Source organism: Arvicanthis niloticus, chromosome 2 (genome assembly GCF_011762505.2).
Source record: "Arvicanthis niloticus isolate mArvNil1 chromosome 2, mArvNil1.pat.X, whole genome shotgun sequence".
Taxonomy (NCBI): Eukaryota; Metazoa; Chordata; class Mammalia; order Rodentia; family Muridae; genus Arvicanthis; species Arvicanthis niloticus.
The window spans coordinates 5,910,377-5,933,204 of record NC_047659.1 but is presented as its reverse complement, the minus strand read 5'-3'; the positions used below and the strand labels follow the sequence as shown (position 1 = coordinate 5,933,204).

General features: G+C 44.6%; 1 protein-coding gene across 7 annotated transcripts in view; it reads right to left on the bottom strand.

Annotated features, from left to right (window-relative positions):
- Tsc1 (TSC complex subunit 1) overlaps positions 1–22,828 on the bottom strand; it is a 49,847-nt gene that overhangs the window by 18,661 nt on the left and 8,358 nt on the right. For 4 of the 7 annotated variants that reach the window (XM_034494429.2, XM_034494435.2, XM_034494430.2 and 1 more), the window contains exons 2-11: positions 21,593–21,655; positions 15,139–15,324; positions 12,020–12,123; positions 11,076–11,228; positions 10,025–10,169; positions 8,733–8,887; positions 8,276–8,349; positions 1,499–1,674; positions 633–745; positions 193–304 (exon numbers count right to left, since the gene is read on the bottom strand). In XM_034494429.2, coding sequence (XP_034350320.1) covers positions 193–304; positions 633–745; positions 1,499–1,674; positions 8,276–8,349; positions 8,733–8,887; positions 10,025–10,169; positions 11,076–11,228; positions 12,020–12,123; positions 15,139–15,244 — 1,138 coding nt within the window. In that variant the 5' untranslated portion in view covers positions 15,245–15,324; positions 21,593–21,655. Of the gene's footprint in view, positions 1–192; positions 305–632; positions 746–1,498; positions 1,675–8,275; positions 8,350–8,732; positions 8,888–10,024; positions 10,170–11,075; positions 11,229–12,019; positions 12,124–15,138; positions 15,390–21,592; positions 21,656–22,828 lie in introns of all 7 variants that reach the window. The other 3 variants (XM_034494433.2, XM_034494431.2, XM_034494436.2) reach the window with 1 other exon arrangement.

Here is a 22,828-nt window from a genome sequence, read left to right as displayed (position 1 = left end):
CACATACTGTAGTGATCCAGTTAATTTCTCAGAATCCAGACCAGCCTCAGTGTCTGTCTGTTTCTTTACTTGTTCTGAGAAGCCCAGAAACTAACTGATACTAAATTTCAAAAACAAGTTTATTACATGGCCTCCAAAGTCACAAAATACAGGCCCAAACCAAGCAATCAAGTCCACCAAAGACCCACATACCGGTGGTACCAAAGGCTTTACTGTATGGATGTGACAAATCAGCTGGGACATTTCCAGGAGACGTAGGAGGAGTGGTCATTCCACAGATGGCAGATGGGCTCCAAAGACTAGCCTACAAGTCAAATCAGAATAGCAGCATCACACGGGAGCACAAGTCCTGCACAGGGTTTCCAGTCAGTGTTCAGTTTAGATGCAGTATTTTCAACTACAAGTAGCATGTTGTGAAATCTTTACCACGAGACAAGTTCCATTTCAAGTGTCTGGACTCCGAGGTACCTCATGGCACCAGAGGCTTTATCTACTCATATCAAAGGCCCTTAAAGGGCCCTCCTGAAACTCCCACTGTGCGTGCAATTTCCCCATTACATACTAAATCCTGACCAGTTGCCCAACTTCACCAGGAGGCAGAGGAGGAGAAGGCATGCTGAGTGGCACCGTACTTGCTGAGGCTCAGGTAACGGCCGTGTGGATAGGAAACTTAAACTCTGAGGTAGCTGCCCAGGTGGACTGAACATCAGCCGAGACGTGGAGGAAGGGGTGGAAGTTGGGCCCCCTGAAATGAGAGGGAAGGAGGCAGGTGAGCACAGGGTGCCGGGTCACTCTGATAAACAAGCACAATCCTCTAGACCATCTAATAACATGCAACTCTCCGTTTAAAACCCTGGGTGCTGAGGCATCCCTAGGAACACAGAAACATTTAGTAACCCTGGTGGAGTTTTGTTTTGTTTCGTTTTTTGAGACAGGGCTTTACTGTATATCCCTGATTGCCTAGAACTGCCTACAAAGACCATGCTGGCCTTTACTCAGAGATCCACTGCCTCTGCCTTCTAAGTGTTCAGATTAAACGTGTGCAGCACCACTTCCAGCCTTTAAAGATTCTTTAAGTAACTTTGGAAGTTAAAAGTTTAGGGAGGCATGACTCTTCTTACGTATCAGGATAATTTAAAGGGCACACTACGTTGGACAGTCTCATGTGCAGCTTCCACTCCAGCTAAAGCCAAGAAGTGCTGTGCATTCAGACTCTCAGACCATGTCAGTATAGAGCCTGTGGCACCCCACTAGAAGCACTGAGATTGATTCTCCTATGACACAGGGACCATCTGTAAGCACTTGGACCCTTACTGTGTTATGTGCTGCAGACTAGTCTGGGGATCTGCTATGTTATTAGATAAGACAGTAAGAACAGTTAAACTTGAAAGATAGAAAATAATTCAAACAAAACATAGGCAAACTCTGATGCATTTCAGAAGTCCCTAGGTAGTAAAAGATGAAGTTGCAAACACTGAAGACCAACACTGCTTTTTACCATAGCTATTCTGTGTGTCCACATAAGGGCTGGTGGTGACATCAGCTGAACGGTGAGGGAAGCAGGCAGAGAGCTGGTGAGACACAGAATAGCCATCTTCATACGAGGCTTCTGTAGGGTCCAGAGAGATTTTGGCACACTCTATTACAACATCATGAGTTTCCAATGTCTTCCACCTAGAAAAGGCAACACAAGTCAAGAAAGGCATGCATAATCCATCTCAGAACATCAGCTAAATCAAGAGGCCACTGAACTGTGACTAGCAAAGAATGAGGCACGACCATGCCAACCCAGGCAGGAGACAGCACTAGAATAAAAATTAGCCATCAGTTAACAAGCCACTTCTAGTTAACATGGTTTAATCATGTTAACAGAAACTAATTTGGGAGAAAAAACTATCACCAACAGAGACAAAGAATAGCCTCTTAAACTACACAGATGGCTCTTGGGATATCTGCTTTGGAACGAAGGTAATCAGAGAATGGAGGAGCTGGAAGACACCAAGTTGCTGGGCTGACCTAAGGTCTCCAACCAAAGCCTAGGGTTCTTCTCACACATCCCTGGGTTAGGAATAACGTGTGACCAATTAAGACGAAAGGGCATGTAAAGCACTGTTAAGGTTCCTCCATGTGAGCCTCGGGCCCACCTCCAGCCAGTCCTATAGAACCACAGGAGACAGTGCTGCCCACAGCACAGCTTCAACAGAAAAAAGGCCAGGCAAAGGGAGCTGTCCTCCAGCAGGGCAGTCAGTACGACATCGTGAGCAGCAGGCGCTCAACAGACCAGTTGCTGCCGCGGGCCTTGGAAATCTTCTTTACTGTGGTCACAGCTGTTGTCAAAACTTAACAAAACTAATTTTATTGCGTGTAAACCATATACCTCACTGAAGGCAATTTTAAAAATTATGCCTTCAAATACTGAAGGACTCTCACCATCTTTTTGTTTGTTTGGATTTTTTGTCTTATGTTTTTTGAGACAAGGTCTCACTCTATGGTCCTGGCTCCCCTGAAACTCACTCTGTAGCCCAGGCTGTCCTTGAATTTATGACAATACCAAGTGCTAGGATGCACCTGCCTAGAATATAATCTCTTTTAAAAAGATTTTTCATTTTATTTATTTATTTGGAGGCAATGCTACAGCAAGACATGAGGAGATTAGAGGACAACTCGTGGGAGTTAGTTCTCTCCTTCCATCATGGAAGTCCTAGGGATTGAGTAGGTCCTCAGACTTAGCAGCAGGTACCTTAAAAACCAATGGGCAGTCTCATTACTCTAGACTATCTTAAGTGAGAACAAAAACACAAACCTGCTCTGATAAGTGCCCACAAATAGACTGATAGTGTTGACATTCAGAGAACTAGAGGGGCTGGGAAGTTCCTCGGCAGGTAAGAGCAGTTATCGCACAAGAAACCCTGGTAGTGCTGAGTTTGACCCCTGGTTCCCACATAAAAACCCAGATGTGGTAGCATTCAACTCTGATCCCAGCAGTCCCATAGCAAGATGGGAGACAGAGACAGGAGACTCCACCACAAGTTCAGGGCCAGTGTTCTAGTGACAAAAACCTGCAAAGACCCTGCCTCAAAACACAGTGAGAGAAGTGACGCCTGAAAAGTTGTCCTCTGACCCCCACATACACATTCTCCCCCCCCCCCAAACAGGTTGGACTGTAGCTGCATAGATGCTTGCCCAACATCTCCAAGGCCTGTGTTTAATCTCCAGCACTCCAAAAACCTGGAGTTACAGACAACATTTATTCTCTTGCTTTCTCTTTTATCTCTTCTGGGTCTGCCACTGTTCTACAGATGCCCCCAAACCAAAAGGACACTTAGACTGTGCACACTGCCCAAGCACAAAGTTGCTTGTAGAGCACAGAGCTGTATTGTCTATGGCTGAGTTCTTGGTCTTTCTGGGAGGACGCCTATCCTCTCTAATACTCACAGGAGGAGGACAACAGCACTAGGAGCACTGTGTGGACTCTCCTCACAACGCATGTGACCTACACACACCTAGGGAGGGTGCACGGGCCATGACCAGAGCACAGGGCAGCTTCCCTGAGTGGCAAGTGTTTCAAGCCCTTGCCCAAGTCCCTTGGGTTCTCACTACTTAAGACATGTGCATGACAGTGCAGTGGGAAGGCTCCTCTTTCCACACCCTCAGCGTCACTACACAGTGATTAATTGAGGAGCAAGTCAGGACCCATATATTCAAAAGATTAATTTTAGTAAAGGAAATAAGATTCCTTATAAAAAGAAAAAGAGCTACATGGCTGGCAAGAGGACTAAGCAGGTAGACATCTGCTGCCAATCCTGACTGCCCAAGTTTAAACCCAGGAACCCATGTACATGACAGAAACAGAAAATGATCCCAATAAGCTGTCCTCTGACCTACACACACATGGCTCATGCATGCATGCATGCATGCATGCATGCATGCACAAAGTCAGAGACAATAAGTAAATAAACACAAAAGAGGATTACATTAGATATTTTACTTATGTTTGCTGTGCTGGGGGTTGAACTCTGAGTACTACACACACTAGAAAAACATCCAGTTAAATATTGTTACAATTCTTTTGCGTGTAATAGTGTGCACCTGAAGAGGCCAGAGGATAACCTGTGGGAGTTGGCTCTCCTTCCACCATGTGGCTTCAGGGCTTCGGGCTTGGCAGCTGATGCTTTCAGCCACTGAGCCATCTTACTGGCTCTAAATGTTTTATTTAAAGATCAAGTAAAACATGCACTGTATTTCCTTGATACTTAAAAAAAATACATTAAACTTTTTTTGTATTTAGTTTTCGTGAGACAGGGTTTCTCTGTGTAGCCCTAATTGTCCTGGAACTCACTCTGTAGACCAGACTGGCCTCAAACTCAGAAATCCACCTGCCTCTGCCTCCCTAGTACTGGTAGCTAATACGTGTATCACCATCCCTGGCTTAAATAGACTGTTTATATTTTAATGTCTCTAAAATTGCAAACTACAGTCTTATCAGCTACACATTTGTTTAGCTGGTATCCCTCTCAGATCCACATAAAATATGTGTGCTGTGCATCTGATGGCATCTCAGAGTCACTGAAGTATGGCAGCTACAGTACCCACAGCCATGACTCCAGTGCCTATGATGGAGACAGGTGCAGGCAAGGCCCACCTGGACTATAAACACCAGAAACAAGTCAGTGGCACACTGCAGGTGCCTCGCACTGTCCTCTGTGATTACTCGGGCTACTGCTGCCAGCTCTGCTAGCTGAATTGTTTCCCCAACTCTACAAGGCTCAGCAAATGCACTCAATGCTTCTCATTTATTAACCTGCTCTGAGGACCAGGGTCACTGCCATGCATTCTCTTCCTCCGCCCCAAGTTAACTCTTTTTTTTTTCTCTTTTCTTCCAGAATTGAGTTAAACAATTATTAAGACTATGTAAACACCAATCCCGGCAGAGCTAGAAGGCTCTAATACAGTTTCTCATGTGGTATGACCTGGCTGTTCCCTTCTCCCAGCTAGTGATGTGTCCAATGCTAACTGAACTACTCTGGCCACTCTGGACCGATGCCCACTGTTTCTCTCATATAATGAAATGCAGAATCTACCATAGTTAGTTCCCTCTCCCCACTGAGCTCCCTTCTGGAGCTTCAACAGTCTTTGGCTCAGTGTTCTGACACCTTTTGACCAGTGTACATTCAGTCCCACCCTTCTGGGGCTCATTTGGTAGAACACTCTCCCATAGACAGCTGGGGATGCAATGGGGTAACTTTGAAAACTCCAAGTCTTAGCCTGTCTAAAAGAGACCCACACCACAGAACTCCAACCTGGAACCTTCTTCTTCTTCTTCTTCTTTTTTTTTTTTTTTAAGATTTATTTATTTATTTTATATGAGTACACTGTAGCTGTCTTCACAAAAGAAGGCATTGGATCCCATTAGAGATGGTTGTGAGCCACCATGTGGTTGCTGGGAATTGAACCACTGGAAAAGGAGTCAGAGCTCTGAACCACTGAGCCAGCCCCCCACTTGGAACCTTCTTGAAGGAGCTGAGAAGCTAACACCATCCTGACTTCTGGTTCTTACTCAGTGTCTGGGCTCCACCCGACATTCTCACTCTGCTCTGTCACATGCTCGGCCTTCTGTTCAACTGAGCAGTCTTAGCTCTGCTCCAGGTTCCTTACCGGAAATACTTATTTGGGAGTTCATTTTAATCAAGAAATCAAGAGATTTCTTCCATGTCAGAAAGCCATGTACTGTGTCATCCTGCCCCCACATAACCATGCACAATTGGCTGTTCTATGGCTTTGCTGTCAATGTTTTCTTCCTGGCACCCTTTCCTCACCACAGCAGACAGAGCCTCCTTCCAAGACCAGATGGTCCACAGCCCCAGGCACTGAGGTGCTATATGCTACTACTGAGAGGCAAAGTCTCAACCTAACTCAGCTAACTGAACACTTTCACCCCACTGTATAATCTCCTGACACCCCACCATCTATAATAAAGACCTATTTTCAAATACAAAGCACAGGAGAAAAAAGAAGACCGAGAGCACAGTATCTTAAGTCTGGAGAGTAGCAGACAGGTGGTAACCGGTATGTCCAACCTCAGAAGCAAAGTCCTAAACCAAAGCTTAAGGAAAAAATAAAATTAAAAAAAAAAAAAAAGCCTCAAGCTATCAATCAGTTACCGTATACTAAACAACCCTTAGACGTCCAAAAGCTCACAACACAAGCCCAGTGTTGGTCTCCACCCCTCGATGCTCAGAGCCACACAGACATGCTCTGGATTAAGATGCTCAACCCCACCAGCAGAGTTCCTGTCTCCCCAACCAAGCACATGAGAATCACTAAAGCTTTATGAAAAGCCTCAAAGACTTAAAAAGGACAAATCAAAACAAGTAAATGAAGGGAGGGGCTTAGAAGAAATAGACCATAAAGGGAAAATAAAAAAGACACTGTATCCAAGAGACAAAGCTAGAAGACTATAGATAAGCACTCTGCAAACTGAAGAGCGCACGCAGGTGAAAGGCACAACAGTGGGAATAACTAATGGGGGAAGGCCAAATCAATGACAAGGACATCTAGGGAGTAGACTAACAGAAAAACAGGTTCTGATGTTACCACTGGAAGTGTAGAAAAGACAGACAACCAGAGGGGGAAAGCCACTCCCAAACAGTCAAGAAAATCTCCTAAGGCTTAAAAGATTGTATGTTGAACAATAGATCCAAACCAGGGTGCATCACAAGGAAACCTCAGAATATCATGTCAACAGAGAGATACTCTGCTAGCCTCCATGGAGGAAAATGTACCATCAAAACTGTCAGCAAAATGGCAATGGGTTCTGCTTCCAATCTCTGAAGGAGACTGATTCTCAGCTCAGCATTCACACCCAACCAAGTCAACAGCAAAAAAAAAAAAAAAGCAAAACACAGTGGGGTCCAGATTCAGTGAAAGACCATGCTTCAAAAATAAAATGGAGAATGGACTGAGGAAGACACCCACCTCTGGTCTTCACATGCACACATATGTGTGCACAACTGCCAAAACACACAAACAAAAAGAAAGATACGAAATGCAGGAAATGGGAGATGGTGCCCAGGAAAGAGGCCAAGCAATAGCCAGGAGAACATGTCAAAAGCTAGGTCGCAGCCAGTTTAGCCCAGAACATACCTGCCAAAAGAGAAGCATGTTACAGTATATCTGTAAGGTTCCTACTGTCCCTATACCCTTTTAGCCAAGGGACAGCAAGCATCCAGTAATCTGAGAAAACTTGTCTTGCTACACACTGAGGAAGCTCACTCCCACCATCAGCATTTGCCTTACTCTACAGGATTCTGCACAGACCTCCCCTAACACTAGAGCAGCCAGAACAGCCCTCATGAGCAGCTTTGGGAGACACATACAGGGATAGCCTATGCTTCCCAGGCCTCACTTGTAACCTCTTGCAGCAATGACTCCCCTGAAGGCACGCTTAAAGAAGGTGAAGCCAGGCCCATCAAGGCTGACAAGGCTCCTATCCTCATCTTCTGCAAGCCTGCATCTAACAGCAATCAGCTCTCAAAACAAGCCACACATATGGCTAACTACAGAAAGAACAGTAAGTACAAAGGCAAGGCAGCAGCTGCTTCTGAGGTGAACAGGGAGCAGGGAGGAAGAGCTTCTAAGACAGAACTAACATGTTCCTATGTTATTACAGCTTGCTTTAAGCTGACTGAGGCTGTACCACTAAAGTTGATTGTAGAGGCACAACTTTATAAGTGTTATCAGGCAGAAGCCAATCTTTTTTAAGATTACAGAGACTGATACCCCTAACTCAGTTTTTCCCCAAAAGCTTCCATCCCCTTACTGGGAATCATAAATCTGTCTGACAGGCAGAAGGAGCTGTGCTTCTTGCAACTCAGCAGATCCAGTAGCTTCTCAGGAAACAACTGGAAATTCCTGCAGGGCCCATGGTGATTGGGAAGGGAGGAATCAGACACCTGGCAATGCTTATGGAGAAAGGGACCCACAGAGACCCAATCTGGCCTCTCTGTAATCTCCTAGTTTTTGGCTTCCCAATTAACCTCCCAACCCACTCAAATACCAAAAAGCAAGTATTACTGGGCTTCAGGGGACAGGCAGTAGCTGCCACTGCCTCTGCTGTGCTCACAGAGTCAGTAGCTCTCTGTGAGAAGAATGCTTTGGATGCAAGGTTCCAGCCCCTTATGCAAGTGGAATCTCTGTACTCCCATGGGGATCTGTACATCACATTGTCAATCTCTTAAGAGACTCAAAAATTCTGTCACTAATTTAGTTTCTGTACCTTCGAGGGTCCAGTTCATGGTCCTTGGATCCAGTCACTAATTCCGGGTGAATTCGCACATGCTCCATCATTGGCTAGAAGAGTTTGGGTTGACAAATTATAGATGTGAAGTTGTGTGGTAAATCCACATGATGGAACATTATTTGACAACAAAAAGGAATGCAGTACTGATACATGTTACAACACAGGTGAACCCTGAAATAAGGTGAGAAGTCCATCACAAGAGACCACACACTGCTTGATCCCATGTATATAAAATGCACAAACCAGCGACTCTTGGCTTGGGAGTCAGAAAGACGACTAGTGGCCACCTAGGTTTGAAGTGTAGGTGTCAAGGATTTCTTCTCAAAATTTCCCTGTCTGCCATATAATATAAATGCTATAAAAATACCTCTCTGAAAGCTCTAAGGATCAAATAAATGGGCAGGTTGTTGTTGTTTTGTTGTTTTGAACTCACCTTGACCACTTCTTCAAAAGTCTCCACGTTTTCCTTCATACTATAGTGAGAGCGCAGGAAGGAGACGAAGTTACAAGGGTACATCCCATAAAGGCGATGAAAGAGGGCATAAACACTGGCGTGGAGATGGACCAGGTAGACTTCTGTCACATGGCCTAGGGAAGGAAACCAGTGACAGTAGGCTCATCTGGACAGACACAAACCTGACAATGCCAGCATGTTTTCTCTCTGAAGCTCTCCTACTGAGTTCCAGAAAGGTAAGACAGAAGTACATTTGGATATACCACATACCCTTGTTCAAAACATATCAGGGGATCCTTTGGGTAAACTCCAATCTGCTTCATGTGACCTAGAAGGACATTTACTCATCTCTGCCTTCCTCCTCCTCTCCAAGCCGAGCTGCCTCTGCATCACAGTCACTCTCCCTACAGTCTGCAGTGATTATTTCTTGCCTGACTTGAAAAAGGGCTCTTCCTCTCGTCCAGTGCTACACATGTATTTGGTACAACATATACATATAAGAGTTTATTTATAAAACGAGCATGTAAGAAACTTTCATAACTAGGGAGAAAGCACTACAATGAGGAACTTGGTGATGCTGCTTGGATGATTCTATTAATCTGGCCTTATCAAGACCCTATGGAAACTCCAGTTCTCTACCAGTTTTCTTTCTCCCAAGAGGACATAACCAGGTTGACGCTCAATGGCCTCTGCACAGAAAGCTGCAGCAGTCCCCTGACAGACCATATATATTTCATCTTCTAATATGAATATTTCATGCTAAGATTACCAGAAAATCCGGCAGTTCACAGGCTGACAGCTTCTGAATCACTCCGAGGGGCTATACTGCCTGCTGATATGATCTACTATGGGAAAACCCCATACACTGGACAGATGTGTCCTAATGAGAACACTAGAGGTGGTCTCTTTCTCCTCGTCCACCTACAACCAATATGTTCTCACAACTGAAGCTGTGATACTGGGGCTGTAAACATCAGTACAGGACACAAGCATTTTGTAAGCTCAGCTGTACACCACCCAGAGGTAGAGGTTGTGACTCCTCAGGAAGTTGTACATCCTGTCCCCCAGTTTCTCTGACAATTCTTTCTGACCGACAACATAAAGATAGTGTCTCACCAGCCCCATGTCCTATGTGCTCTGCAATGAGTGCACCCACGTTTTCTCTTCTATGTAGTGAATGCCAAATATCATTCCTTCACGCACAGCGCATGGCTGCTAACACTAAGGACAGCATTCCCTTGAGAAGCCTGATGAGGACACTAGAGTTGTACCTGGTTTCTTCAGGCACAATGATGAGAGACGGCCAAAGATGTCAAAGAAGTCGAGAAGGTGCTGCTTTCCTGACTGCGGGATCATTGGTAGCATGGTGATCAACACCAAGACACCAGTTGTGAGGACCACCACATCAGTGTCCGTCTGCAGAAGGGAAAGGCGGCGTCAGGCTCAGCACTGGGATGAGGGTCCAAATCCTGAGATCACAGATCTGAAGCCCCTCTTGTGCACATTTCCTGACCCCTAAGAATTTGATGGACAGCACTGAAATTGACTTAGCAAAAAGAAGCACTGCACCCTGTTGCCATTGTGGTAAGACTGAGGGACCATTTCTCATCTGAGAGATGGTTTAACTTGGCTTGAAATTCCTGAATTCCAAAGCCTCAAGGAAGACCCCTATTCTAGTCCCTGGATGACAGTGTAAGAGACAGCTGACACAGGACACAAGACACAGGACACAGGACACAGGACACAGGACACAGGACACAGGACACAGGGCCCAGGACAGTGCTATCCTCACCCATCTGGCTAACTCTAAGATGCTGACTCTCTGTTAACTGATTAAAGAACACTGCACACTGAGAGCCAGTTTATTATCTCACTAGTCCTGGGAACCAAACCCAGGGCCTTCTGTATGCTAGGCAAGAGCTCTAACACTGAGCCACGTCCCCAGTCCAATTCGTTATTTTTTAAAGGACTAATGTAAGCCAAACACAGTGACTAACACCTGTAATTCTAATAGAAGCGAGGCAATGGCAGAAGGATTGCCTCAATTTGAAAGCCAGCCTGGTTCCACAGTAATATATAGATTAACCAGGACTACATATCCGGACTCACACACACACATAAAATAAATAAATAAACAAGTCAATCCAAGGCAAGGGAGGTGGCTCAATGGATCAAGGTATTCATTACCAAGCAACCTGAGTTCCGTGCCTGAGACTCACGTGGTAGAAGGAAAGAACTGACTCCTGCAAAGCTTGTATTAAGTCACTTTTCAGAAACAATATTTACAGAGGTATTTCCTTCAAAATCTTACAACTATCCTACCTTGAGACATTTCAATAAAGAAGGCAGAAGAGGTGCTTGAGAGAGCTTATGCTTCCAAGATGGCTGCAGTCTCACAACATGGCCCAGCAGCGAGAGGATGGATAAACGGGTGGCAGGTTTGCCTACATACTCATTAATTTTGTCCAAGAGGTGCTGAAAATGTAAAACATCAAGAGAAATTTTCCTGAAAGAGTATGAAGTTAACTAATAAACTAATAACTTGAACTCCAAGGTCTCAAGTCTTCCCTTTAACACAAGCACCAAACGATGGGCTGGAGATCGCTCACTTTGGAAAGGCTAGGGCTCAATAAGCCCAATCCAAGATTTCAAAACTACATTAGTGAACAACGTTTTCTTCATTTGGCCTGAGAAAACAGCTGCAATTTATGAAAAAGGATCCCTTAAGAGGACAAAGGGCTCCTAAAGAGAGACAAGTCTGTATTACAGCTTCTTTCGCTACCCTTGCAGACAACCCAAGGTTACAAACCCTAGGCAGGCTGTGGAAGGCCCTGACTTCTGTAACACCCAAGCATATATGCTCTGGCCTTAAATATAAAACAAGCATTGTGGTGTTGCAATCTGGCCCAGAGTAAAGCAGCCCGCAGCAGGCAGTGAAAAAGCATGCGATCCTAGAGTAAGCAACTGCATCTGCAAATGCACGACTATCTGGCTGCACTCAGGGATGTTTCCCTTATTGGTAAGTTCAAAACTCTACTCAAAGCTTAAAGATCTTTAGCTCAACTCTCATTAATCTACTATAGTTTAGAATTATAAGATTTCTTTAAAGAGCAAGATCTGTAAAAAGCCTCTGAAATCAATGCTATTTTGTACATTTTCAGACTTTACCCTCTGAGGGTTAACCTATGGATGAACTGCTGTGGCTCACAGCCACCCTTGCTTGACTGACAATACACAGACTGCCATGCTAACCCACCAGCACTCACCTTATCATGTGGCTCCTGCAAGGTGGTCAGGATGTGCAATACTGGCTGAGAATTGGTTTCCAGGTAATAATCCACCAACGTGTTCACAAGCATAGGCCCACGTTCTATACAAAAAAGAGCAGCTCATCAAACTTACTTCCTTTCCTCTCAGTGGTTGTCATAAAAGCCAGAAGACATCCAAAATTCATTAGATAACCAGGTGACTCCAAGTTAATTGGGCAAAATAACACAAAACCAAACGAAATGCTCCCATAGTTAGTTGGCTCAGGGGGTATTGCTGCACAAGCATGAGGACCTGCGTTCAAATGCCCAGAACACAGAAAAAGCTGGGCACGAAGCAAGGTCTAGACCAGCATGGTCTACAGAGCAAGTTCCAGGATGGCCAGGGATACACAGAGAAACCCTGTCTTGAAAAACAAATCAAAACAAACAATCAAACAACCAAAACAACAACAACAAAAAAGCCTGCCTTGATGATACTGGGCTGAACCTTTCAACCTTGTAAGCCACCTCCAATTAAATGCTGTCATTTATAAGACTTGTCGTGGTCATGGTGTCTGTTCACAGCAATAAAACCCTAACTAAGACAGAAGTTGGTACCAGGGACTGGGGCATTGCTGTGATAGGCCTGACCATGCTTTTATTTGGAAGAATGTAGATTTTGGAACTTTGCATTTGGAAAGATGTGGAATCCTTTAAATGGGGCTTAATGGGCTATCCTAGTAGGAAGACTTTGTTACTGAGAATGATTTGAGTTATGTAGATCTGGTTCAAGAGGCTTCAGTGGAGAATTTCAATATGTGGCCTAGAGACTGTTTTTGTGTTTTTGTGGGTTTTTTTTTTTTTTTTTTTTTCCCCAGAGCTGAGGACCGAACCCAGGGCCTTGCACTTGCTAGGTAAGCACTCTACCACTGAGCTAAATCCCCAACCCCTGTTTTTGTGGTATTTTGGTGAAGAATGTGGTTACTTTTTGCCCTTGTTTGAAGTGTCTGACTGAAGCTAAGGTGAAGAGACTGAGATTAATTGCACTGACAAAAGAAGTCTCAGAGACGCCCATCATAGACTTTGTTCTCTGGTTTAGTCTCATGAAGAACATTTTAAACAATCATAGCAAGCTGAGAAAGGGAAAATATAAAATATGTGGTTTGAGTATTAAAGGGACACCAGGAAGTGAAATGGAGCTGAATCCTGTGTTCTAGGATTTTAAATTGAATTAAGAGAGTAGTGACCCTGGGGCAAGATCCCACCCAGCTAAATTTAGGTCCAGGTATGATAGTATAAGCCTTTAATCCCAAGAGGCAAAGACAAGCAGATCTCTGAGTTCAAAGCCAGCCTAGAACAGAGCAAGTTCTAGGTGAAGAAAAACTTAAATCCAGGCTTGGTGGACCACAGCTTTAATCCCAGTGCTTAGGAGACAGGTATGCCCATCTCTGAGTTTAAAGTCAGTCTATGGAGCAAATTCCAGGACAGCCAAGCTTAGGCAGTGAAGGAGTTGGAAAACAGAAAGCTGGTAATGTAATAGAACAAGGGGCCATGTTCCAGCCCCAGCAAGCAGCAGAACTCAGAAGCTTTGGCCACGTGGTTCTAGCTTTAGAGTCCAGAATAAAAGGGACTTCTGAAAAAACTGATGCTAGTTAGCTGGAGCTAAGAAATTAGTGGTGATTAAGAAGAGACCAGCATCACTGAGGTGAAATCTTCTGGGAAGTGTTTTCTGAGAATATAAAGAAGCTGTGTCCCAGAGATAGCCAAGGTTGTACTTTGTGTTGCAGCAGTACTTGGTAATGTGTAAGAGTCACCCAGGTGGTACTGGTTTTGAAGGCATGAAGGGGAGAGCAGCTGAAGCTTGGCACTGTGAGAGGCCATGGAAGGCCATTGGTGAAGGTGCAGCCTCAGTTGTAGTTTACGGCCCAGGACTGAAGGGGTCATGTAAAGGAGCTGAGGCTTGGCACCATGAAGAGGGCCTATGAGAGGCTATTGCTGGAGCCTAGTTGCAGCAGAAGACCCCAGTGTATTGGAGATGCCAGTACCATGGGATGATCACCAAGAACAGCAGCAGCAGTGGAGTGGACCAACCTGAGCTTAGAGTGCTACAGAGAGCAGAGCTGGAGAAGTGACACCAAACCTTAGGAGGAGCCCAGAGGAGCATGTGTGGATCCCAGACATTGAAAAAAGAAGCTATAATACTGAAGTTGTCTTGAAGGTCTCAAGATGTTCGAGATGCCAGAGTTATCTGCTTAGGAAAGCTGCTAACAGGGAGTGGAACCAGCCCAGGAGAAAGAAGTTTGTTTCAGTCAACAAAGATGAAAAAGGAGTTGGAGATCTGAAGACCGCTTTGATTTCAGTCATGGAGATGCAGAGTTTCGAGTTTGCCCAGCTGGTTTCCTGTCTTGCTTTAGGAATTACAGTTAAGTGATTGAATGAATCTCAATAGAGACTTTGAACTTTGAACTTTAACATTGTTGAGACTGCTGTAGACTATGGGGACTTTGGAAGTGGGACTAAATGTATTTTGCATTATGCTATGTTTAGGTATGGCCCCCATAGACTCATATGTTTGAACAAGCCTATGGGGGCCAAGAAGTGGAATGTGATGGTTTGTATATGTTCGGCCCAGGGAGTGGCACTATTAGGAAGTACGGCCCTGTTGGAGTGGTGTGTCACTGTGGGTGTGAGCTATAAGACCCTCATCCTAGCTGCTTGGAAGCCAGTATTCTGCTAGCTGCCTTCAGATGAAGATGTAGAACTCTCAGCTCCTCCTATACCATGCCTATCTGGGTGCTGCCATGTTCCTGCCTTGAGGATACTAGACTGAATCTTTGAACCTATAAGCCAGCCCCAATTAAATGTTGTCATTTATAAGACTTGCCTTGGTCATGGTGTCTGTTCACAGCAATAAAACCCTAACTAAGACACTGGCCTAGCAGTTTAAAACTGGCATGGAAGACCCACCTGAAGTCCCAGTATTTGGAAGGCAGGAGAGTTTTACAAGTTCCAGGCTAGTTTGGAATACATAATGAAACAAGGTCTCAAAGAGAGAGAAAGAAAGATGAAAACTAGCATTTGCCTTCAGGCCCCAACCCACACAGCTCCAGATCAAGAGAGAACAATTCTCTACTTACCAGAATTGAGGGACTCCTTGAAGATGGTTGTCACGTCATCCCGCACACCCAGTGTGGGAGAGTCCAGCATGGAGAGTAGCTCCCCAATGTTGGCTAGCTGGGCCATTCTCTCACTCAACTGTGCTGTGTGGGCTCCAGGACGTGTGCTAAAGGCTTGCACGGCTCTTCATTAGGGCTACTACCAGACTGCAAAATGGGAGTATGGACAGTGTGACAAGTGACTCTTCCATGACACCACAAAAACTAAACACCTGCAGGAAAACAAGCCAGAGAACCCCATTCATTGCAGCCTATGCTGGGCAGAACTGTGTTGTTGACAGACAGGGGAGTTCTTCTATGGACACACTTAGGAAGCCAGTGTAGCTCTGAGACCATCACCACAGCTACTCAGTCGTTCCCTCCACCTCTGGGTCCACCTGGGTGCTGGTTAACTCTGCTTCAATCCTGTTCTACTAAGGAGAAGAGATGTTTCCACAATACAGCTGCACATGCTCCTCTCTTCGTGACACTATCAATGGCTGAAGTTGGAAGAGCTGGTTGTTACCAGTCCAACAAGTGGAGTGAACCAGGGATTGTTTCGGGTTTTCACATACACTAAAATCCATCAGACACACCTACTGCATACACAAAAGCTGCTGATAATAGGCAAGTGGTTGCACAGTAGGACCACTAAGATACACCTGCCAAACTCAGTGCTAGGAGGTGTGGCAACTATCCCCTTATCTTTACACTTACACGTAGAAAGCAGCTCATCTCCAAAGCTACTATACACATCTGCGACAGTGTTTAAAGCTCTGCTTTAAAAAGGCAAAGTCTCTACTGCTTCTTAGAGGCACTATGTGCTGTCAACGACCATCACTGCATATGCTCCTGATCCTACTATCACACAATGGGCACACACATGTACATTATAGACAGGGAAACCAAATAAATCTTTTACTCTTAGTCACAAAGCCCCCTTCAAGCCTCTGCAGACATTGGCCAACATACGTACACTCAGGCACACACATTTACATATGAAATAAATGAATATTTTTAAAAAGCTTAAAACTAAAAATAGAAATAGACTTTATATTCTTTAAAATTAAATTAAGCTCATAAATGAAGATAATATCACCATGGCCATTTCTGCTCAGCGACGGGGTGAGGTGTGGAGCAGAGCACTCAGTGAAGGTTAGCACACGCCTCACTGACTGGCTAGGCCCCATCACAGCTGGTTCAGAGACAGCTTTGGGGCGCCACCTTTAGGACGACGACTTGAGAAGAACACATTTACCTGGTTAATCCCTGCACTTACTGCCAGAAAGTCACAATAGATTCTTCCAACTAGTGATAAAGATGGTAATGCACAAATTTCAAATGTTCTGTCCCAAGTTTGGTTTTACTTTATCTCCTGTAAGGGTAGCAAGATTCTGTCTTCTGTGTAGGCAGAGGCAAAAGAGGCAGTACAGAAGGCAGAGCAAACCAAGATGGTGTCCACACCACCTCCTGGGCAGTGCTAGGACAACAAGGCTCTTACTTAGCTTGTTTTCAAATTGTAATTGACACTTGGTGAGCAATAGTATGCGGAACCTTCTCCTCTAAAAGTCGTACAGAAAGCAAAGATGAAGTCCTATTCTCAAGAACATCAGAATAATTTTAGCAACAATTTTTTTCTCTGTAGTTCTAAATATACTTTTTTTAAAAATCTAACTTTTAATCCCAAAGAAGAATATAAACCTTGGGTTTTGTGTAAGATTCTCCATCAGTAACCACAATTCAAGCCCTTTTGACACTACAGAAAGCCCTCATGAAAGCTAAATCACAAGCTTTGAGATCAGCCCCCATGCAGGAACATTAACTTAGACTTAGGGAATATAAGCCTAAGGTGCTAAGATGGACACGGTAGGTGTGAGGAGAACTTCTATGCACTCCATCAAGGAAATAAACAGGGCTCAGTGCATGTGCAAAGGGGAAGAGAAGTGTCTCCTCTTGAACACCCGTTAGATGCACTCCAGCCTGTGGAAAGTTAGCAGCATAGACACAGTGACACATCCTTGTGCAGCTATAGAAATGACATACTACAGAAAAGTACATCTGGAGAATTTGAATGACAGAACCCAAGGAACCACTTCTGTATCCTTCAGGGCTAGGCAGCATTTCCTTTTAGTCATTATCTTGGTGGCGGAGTGCCACATTACCACGCAGATGGCCCTGCTCATGTAAAGGACTCATGACCTTCAATGCCTGTTGCTCTGCTTTGTCTTCTGGATATCTAAAAGAGGCAAACACTCTGGATGACATCCCTGACCCCCAAACCCTGCAACCCCACATATGCCCATCTGCAAACCTTTTCATTGTGTATCCTCTTTGCCACACACTGAAGCCCCCACCATCTTCCTCTTGGCAACGAGAGCAGCAGCCTCCCTTACTCTGTCTGCAGTGTGTAGGAACTTTAAAATAGGGAAATCAGGATGGCTCCCACTTAACATCAGCCAGATTCCCCTAGAGACTCAGAGCCAGACCCACCAGTGTCCTGTACCACCCATGTTATCCAGCCAAGTACTTCGCCATCACCTCTGCCTCCTCTCACTAAGCCACTGTGTATCTCTCCGCATGCCAGCCACGCCTACCAAATTTTTCTTCTCTCTACTCCTAGAGCCTTCTCTCTATACCCTGTGGCTATGTCTCTTCAATTCTCTGCCCAGAGGACCATATCTGAGCAGCCTTTCCTGACCACTTGATTTAAAGGAGCAGAGTTGTTGGCACCACGTGAAATAAGAGAAACCTTCTCATCATGAGAAACCGTCTATCAAGTTGACCCTCTACAGCTACTGGTCAATTCTGGCCACATGAAACATTCTCCAGTCCCAATAGCAGGAAAAGCAGGATCTGGCAAAGCTGACTTTCAGTCTCCACACTTATGACAGGCCAAAGTGCTAGTCTTTGAAAGGCTACAGCTGAACATTGAACTATGTGAGTGGTTCATGTCACACCTGGCTACAGGACACTAGTTACAGACAAGAAGTCTATTTAGACTACTTAACAGTTCACATCTGCATATTCAGTCAAATAAAACATTCAAGATGAAACCATACGTTTATAAGTCAAACTTCTGTCAATTTAAGTACTAAATATGTAACTATGAAAATAAAAAAGTAAGTTAACATGTGTTTTCATTTTTTTTTTCCAAAACAGTTCTGGAGATCTAGCCCAGGGCCTGATCATTGTAGACTAACACTCTACCACTGAACCCCATTCCAGAGCCTAATCAGGAACATTTAAGTCACTGGATATATTAATTAATAATACAAATATTAAATAAGTAGCTTATTTAGATAACTTTACAAATAATAGTGTATGTTCTTTGAGCCAACCAGTTATAAAAATTTAAATAACACATAAAACTATATTTTATCCTAATCATAATTTCACAGAATCATTTTCTAAACACTTGTATTTGCTTCTCTGTGTGTACATATCTCACATGCACCACAACTCATGAATGGAGGTCAGAGGCCACTTTGAGGCGCTGGCTCTTCTCTTCTACAATGAGGCTTCCAGGGATCAAGTCCAGGCCTTCAGGCTGGGTGACAAGCATCTACAACTGCAGAGCTGTCCCAGCCTTGCATGTCTCTAGAAATGTCACAGAACTGTTTTTAAATCTTATTACAAACAAAATAACCGGTAAAAACTGCATTTAATTCATAGTCTTTTAAGAAGAAAATTATGCTGGGTGGTGATGGCACTTACCTTTAATTCCAGCACTTAGGAGGCAGAGACAGGTGGATTTCTGAGTTCAAGGCCAGCCTAGTCTACAAATGGAGTTCCAGGACAGCCAGGGTTACACAGAGAAACACTGTGCCATTCCACCTCCCACCCTTCTAAAGAAGAAGAAAAAGAAAAAGAGGAGGAGGATGTCTGGAGTGTTTTCCATCTTATAGGATGAATTAAAGATAAAGAATCAACCATTTACCTCAACCTTACATAAAAAAATTTACAAAAACAAATCTATAACCACCACCAATAATAAACCTGAAGGACAGAAGAGGGCTGGCATACCTAAATGGTATAGAGCCTGCCTCACTAATCTTAGAGCCTGGGCTACATCCCCACCACCACAAACAACACAACACAATAACAAAAATGTATATGAAAACACAAGAAGGGAAACAATGTTAAGAAAAAATAAATAGAAAAATATTTTTTGTTTACGAGCCAAATTTGACTCTCTTCTTTATAAAAACACTTAAGTTTTGAGCCTACTAACAAAAAGCTGCTGGGGTGAGGACTGAGGGTGGCCAGCACTCCCTAGCAGCTAGGGAGTGAAACTGCAAGATGGCTGAAGCCTCCCAAGCTGTGAGTCCCTAGACTACTGGAAACTTCCCTGAACGTGGCTTGATGACAGGACCCACTGTGCCTGTTCAGGGGGCACCACAAGCACAATGGACAGTGATCACAAGACAATCTGGCACTCTGTGTTCAAAAAGCACCTCGGCTACACAAAACTCTTACACTTTTAAAATCTGACTGCTACAATAAATAGCATTATGAAAAATGATTAACCCTCTAACTGAATTCATATTCAGTGAAATTCTAAAAGGAGGTATGGTAGTTTCAATATGCTTAGCTCATGGGAAGTCACACTATTGGGAGGTGTGGCATTATTGGAGGAGGTGTGACCTTGTTAGAGGAAGAGTGTTCCTGTGGGGGGTGGGCTTTGAGGGCTCTATAATCAAGCTCCACCCAGTGTTGGAAAAAGCCTTCACCTGGCTGCCTTTGGATCAATATGCAGAATTTCTTAGATTCTCCAGCACCATGTCTGCCTGAATACTGCCATGCCTCCTGCCTTGATAATAATGGACTGAACCTCGGAAGCTGTAAACCAGCCCCAATTAAATGTTGTCCTTATAAGAGTTGCTTTAGTCATGGTGTCTGTTCACAGCAATGGGAACCCTAGGTAAGACAGAGGCCAATGCAGCCCAGTGTGGTAGCAAACCCTCATAATCCCAGACTCTGCTGGCTGAGCCAGGAGGATGAAGGTCAGTCTGGACTACACGGTGAGGTGAGAAGGGGCAGGATGAAGAACATGATTGGACTGAGAACCAAGAGTCACCCTCAGGAGTTCTCACTCTTGAGAGAATGACACATCCACTCTCAGTATATAATGCCAACCCCCCACCTGTGCTAAGTCCCTGTTTATGAAATCTGACTATACTTCCTGACCCTTGGACAAGAGTGAAGCGGTAGTGGACTTAGCAGCTACCACTGACCATGGAATGAGTCATGCTACTGGGGATGCATGAAAACAGTACACAAATGCCAGCCCATCTTTCCTGATTCCTGCACAGCACACAAGCATGACAACTGCTACCTGCAATGGCTAATCTTCATTGTCAACTTGACGGGACTGAGAATCACCATACAAACACACTTCTAGGTAGGCACATGCTGCTGCTGCTATAAAGGGCAGGTTCAGAAAACCTACCCTGAGTATAGGTGGTGCCACTCTGTAGGCTGAGGGCCCAGACTGGATAAAAATGAACACGTGAGCCGAGCATTAGCACTGACCTCCCGTTTCTTGAGTATAGATGCAATGTGACCAGCTGCCTCAAGCTCCTACCACCATTTAGCTTCCCTGCCATGAAGGACGGCAGCCTTAAACTATGACCAACCCTTCCTCTGCCTCCAGTTGACTGTCAGGGCTTTATCTATCACAGCAACTAGTATAACACCTTTGCTAACAAACTAAAGGTTGGAGCTTGAGGGCAGGTAGATCACTGAGACTAAGCTCACATCTGCATACCTGTCAGAGCCTTGGTAACTATAAAGGTATATTCTGGGACTTCGAGACGCCATCAATTCTTAAAAACCAACAGAAGAAACAATTTATTTTAAAAAGCTGACTTAAGACCACGATCAGATACAAACACATCAAGATGCTAAAGTGCTAACTCAGGAGGCCTCAATCCATGACACAAAGCAGGATCACCTGCAGAGTCTACAATGACAAGGCCCAGGCCCTAAGCTGCACAGCAGGTTACAAGCTGAGTCCTAGAGATGGCACTAAGTTTGTTTACAGAATCCAAAGTAGATTCCTGAGGCCCAGGTAGAGTTAAAAACTGGTTAAATGACTTGCTTTAGGCTTCAATGTAATTAGGGGCTAAAACTAGAATTTGCTATTCACAGAACTGACTTTCATCTTTGAGCCCAATTCTTCTCCTGTAAAACCATGTGTGGTTATGAAAAACTGTATATTAGACAATCAGAGCCTGGCATCAAACAGCATTTAGGAGGTCACTGGTGATGTGGTTAACTACCTCAAGCCACAGATGCTCTTGTGTTGGCAGGGAGCTAAGATCATAAATACTTAAGCCTCCAGAATAAAGAAGCATCTTGCACATGGGTAAGGTGAGACATCCCTCTTATCCTCCCCAGGATAAGTCTTCCCCATTAGACTAAATGTCTATCTTACCTGTTCTGGGGTTAGATGGTACATTAGTTTCCAGTGCTGTCAGCCTGATATCTTTCATGGTCACTGGAGGGAAAAAAACATGTACATATGTATTTATAGTAACCTTAAAATGAAGGAAACCTGAGACCTAATGAGAAGGGAGCGTAGATTGGTCTAGTACAACTCTGCCCCACCATCCTTGGCAGGCGGTCACCGGCTTCCCAGAGCACTGCTCCTCTACTGCTCTAGACAGGAGCTCTAGAACCTCCTCTCCTATGCACTATCAGCAAGAGGGCATGGTGGCCCTAGAATAGAGTCCCCCTCTTACTAGCTTATAGCCTTAGGCTGTTCACTAAGTCACTAATGTCTTGCCTTGAGTTATTTTCTATGAAGTGAAAATGTCCTCAACCTCCACACCCACACAGGAAGTTGAGCTTTAAGTGAGGACCTCACAAGAGTGGGTGTAGTGGTGAGTTAGCAAAGCACTTAGTGGGCCTGCATCATCACCCTTTCATAGGCCACACTCCTTCTCAGCCCTGCTATGTTGCCTTCAGAGCATGTACATTCCTCCGTGAAGATGAAGGCATCGGATCCCCCACTCGAGCACCAGGCACACCCAGCCACATACCTAGAAAACTCCACTTGCCCCCTCCTCAGCTAACTCTTCATTCCTCCTAGGCCTTCTCTACCCTCCCACTGCCATGCCCCATCAGGCCAGGCTCCTGATCCACCAGCAGCCTGTACTGGTCACTTCCTAAAACCTCACTAAGTAAGTGTGAGGAACGGTTGGACACACTGGGGAGCAACTGCAGCCCAGCCTGCTCCATACTTGGCCCCACCAGCTGCCACAGGGGCTGGTAACTGTACAAAGCCTGAATCTGCCTTCCAGCAGCACAGACTAAGTCTGATCCTACCAGACAGGAATCAAATATTTCAACAGCACATCTCTACTTTCCTTCCCATCTACCCTACTTCTGTCTATGCTATTCATTATCCATGTCGAAAAAGCATATATATGACTATATTCTAGTTTGGTTTTAAGCCATGAGCCCTTCAAAACTAGTGAGATGGCTCAGAGGGTACAGGCACTTTGATCCCTAAAGACCTACGTGGTTGGCAGAAGAGAGCCAACTCCTCCCAATTGTCCTCTGACCTCTACACATGAACAGTGGTGTGTGGACATACATACATACATACATACCAAATAAATATGTAACTTAAATCATTTTTCAAAATATATGGGACCTTAGACTCAAG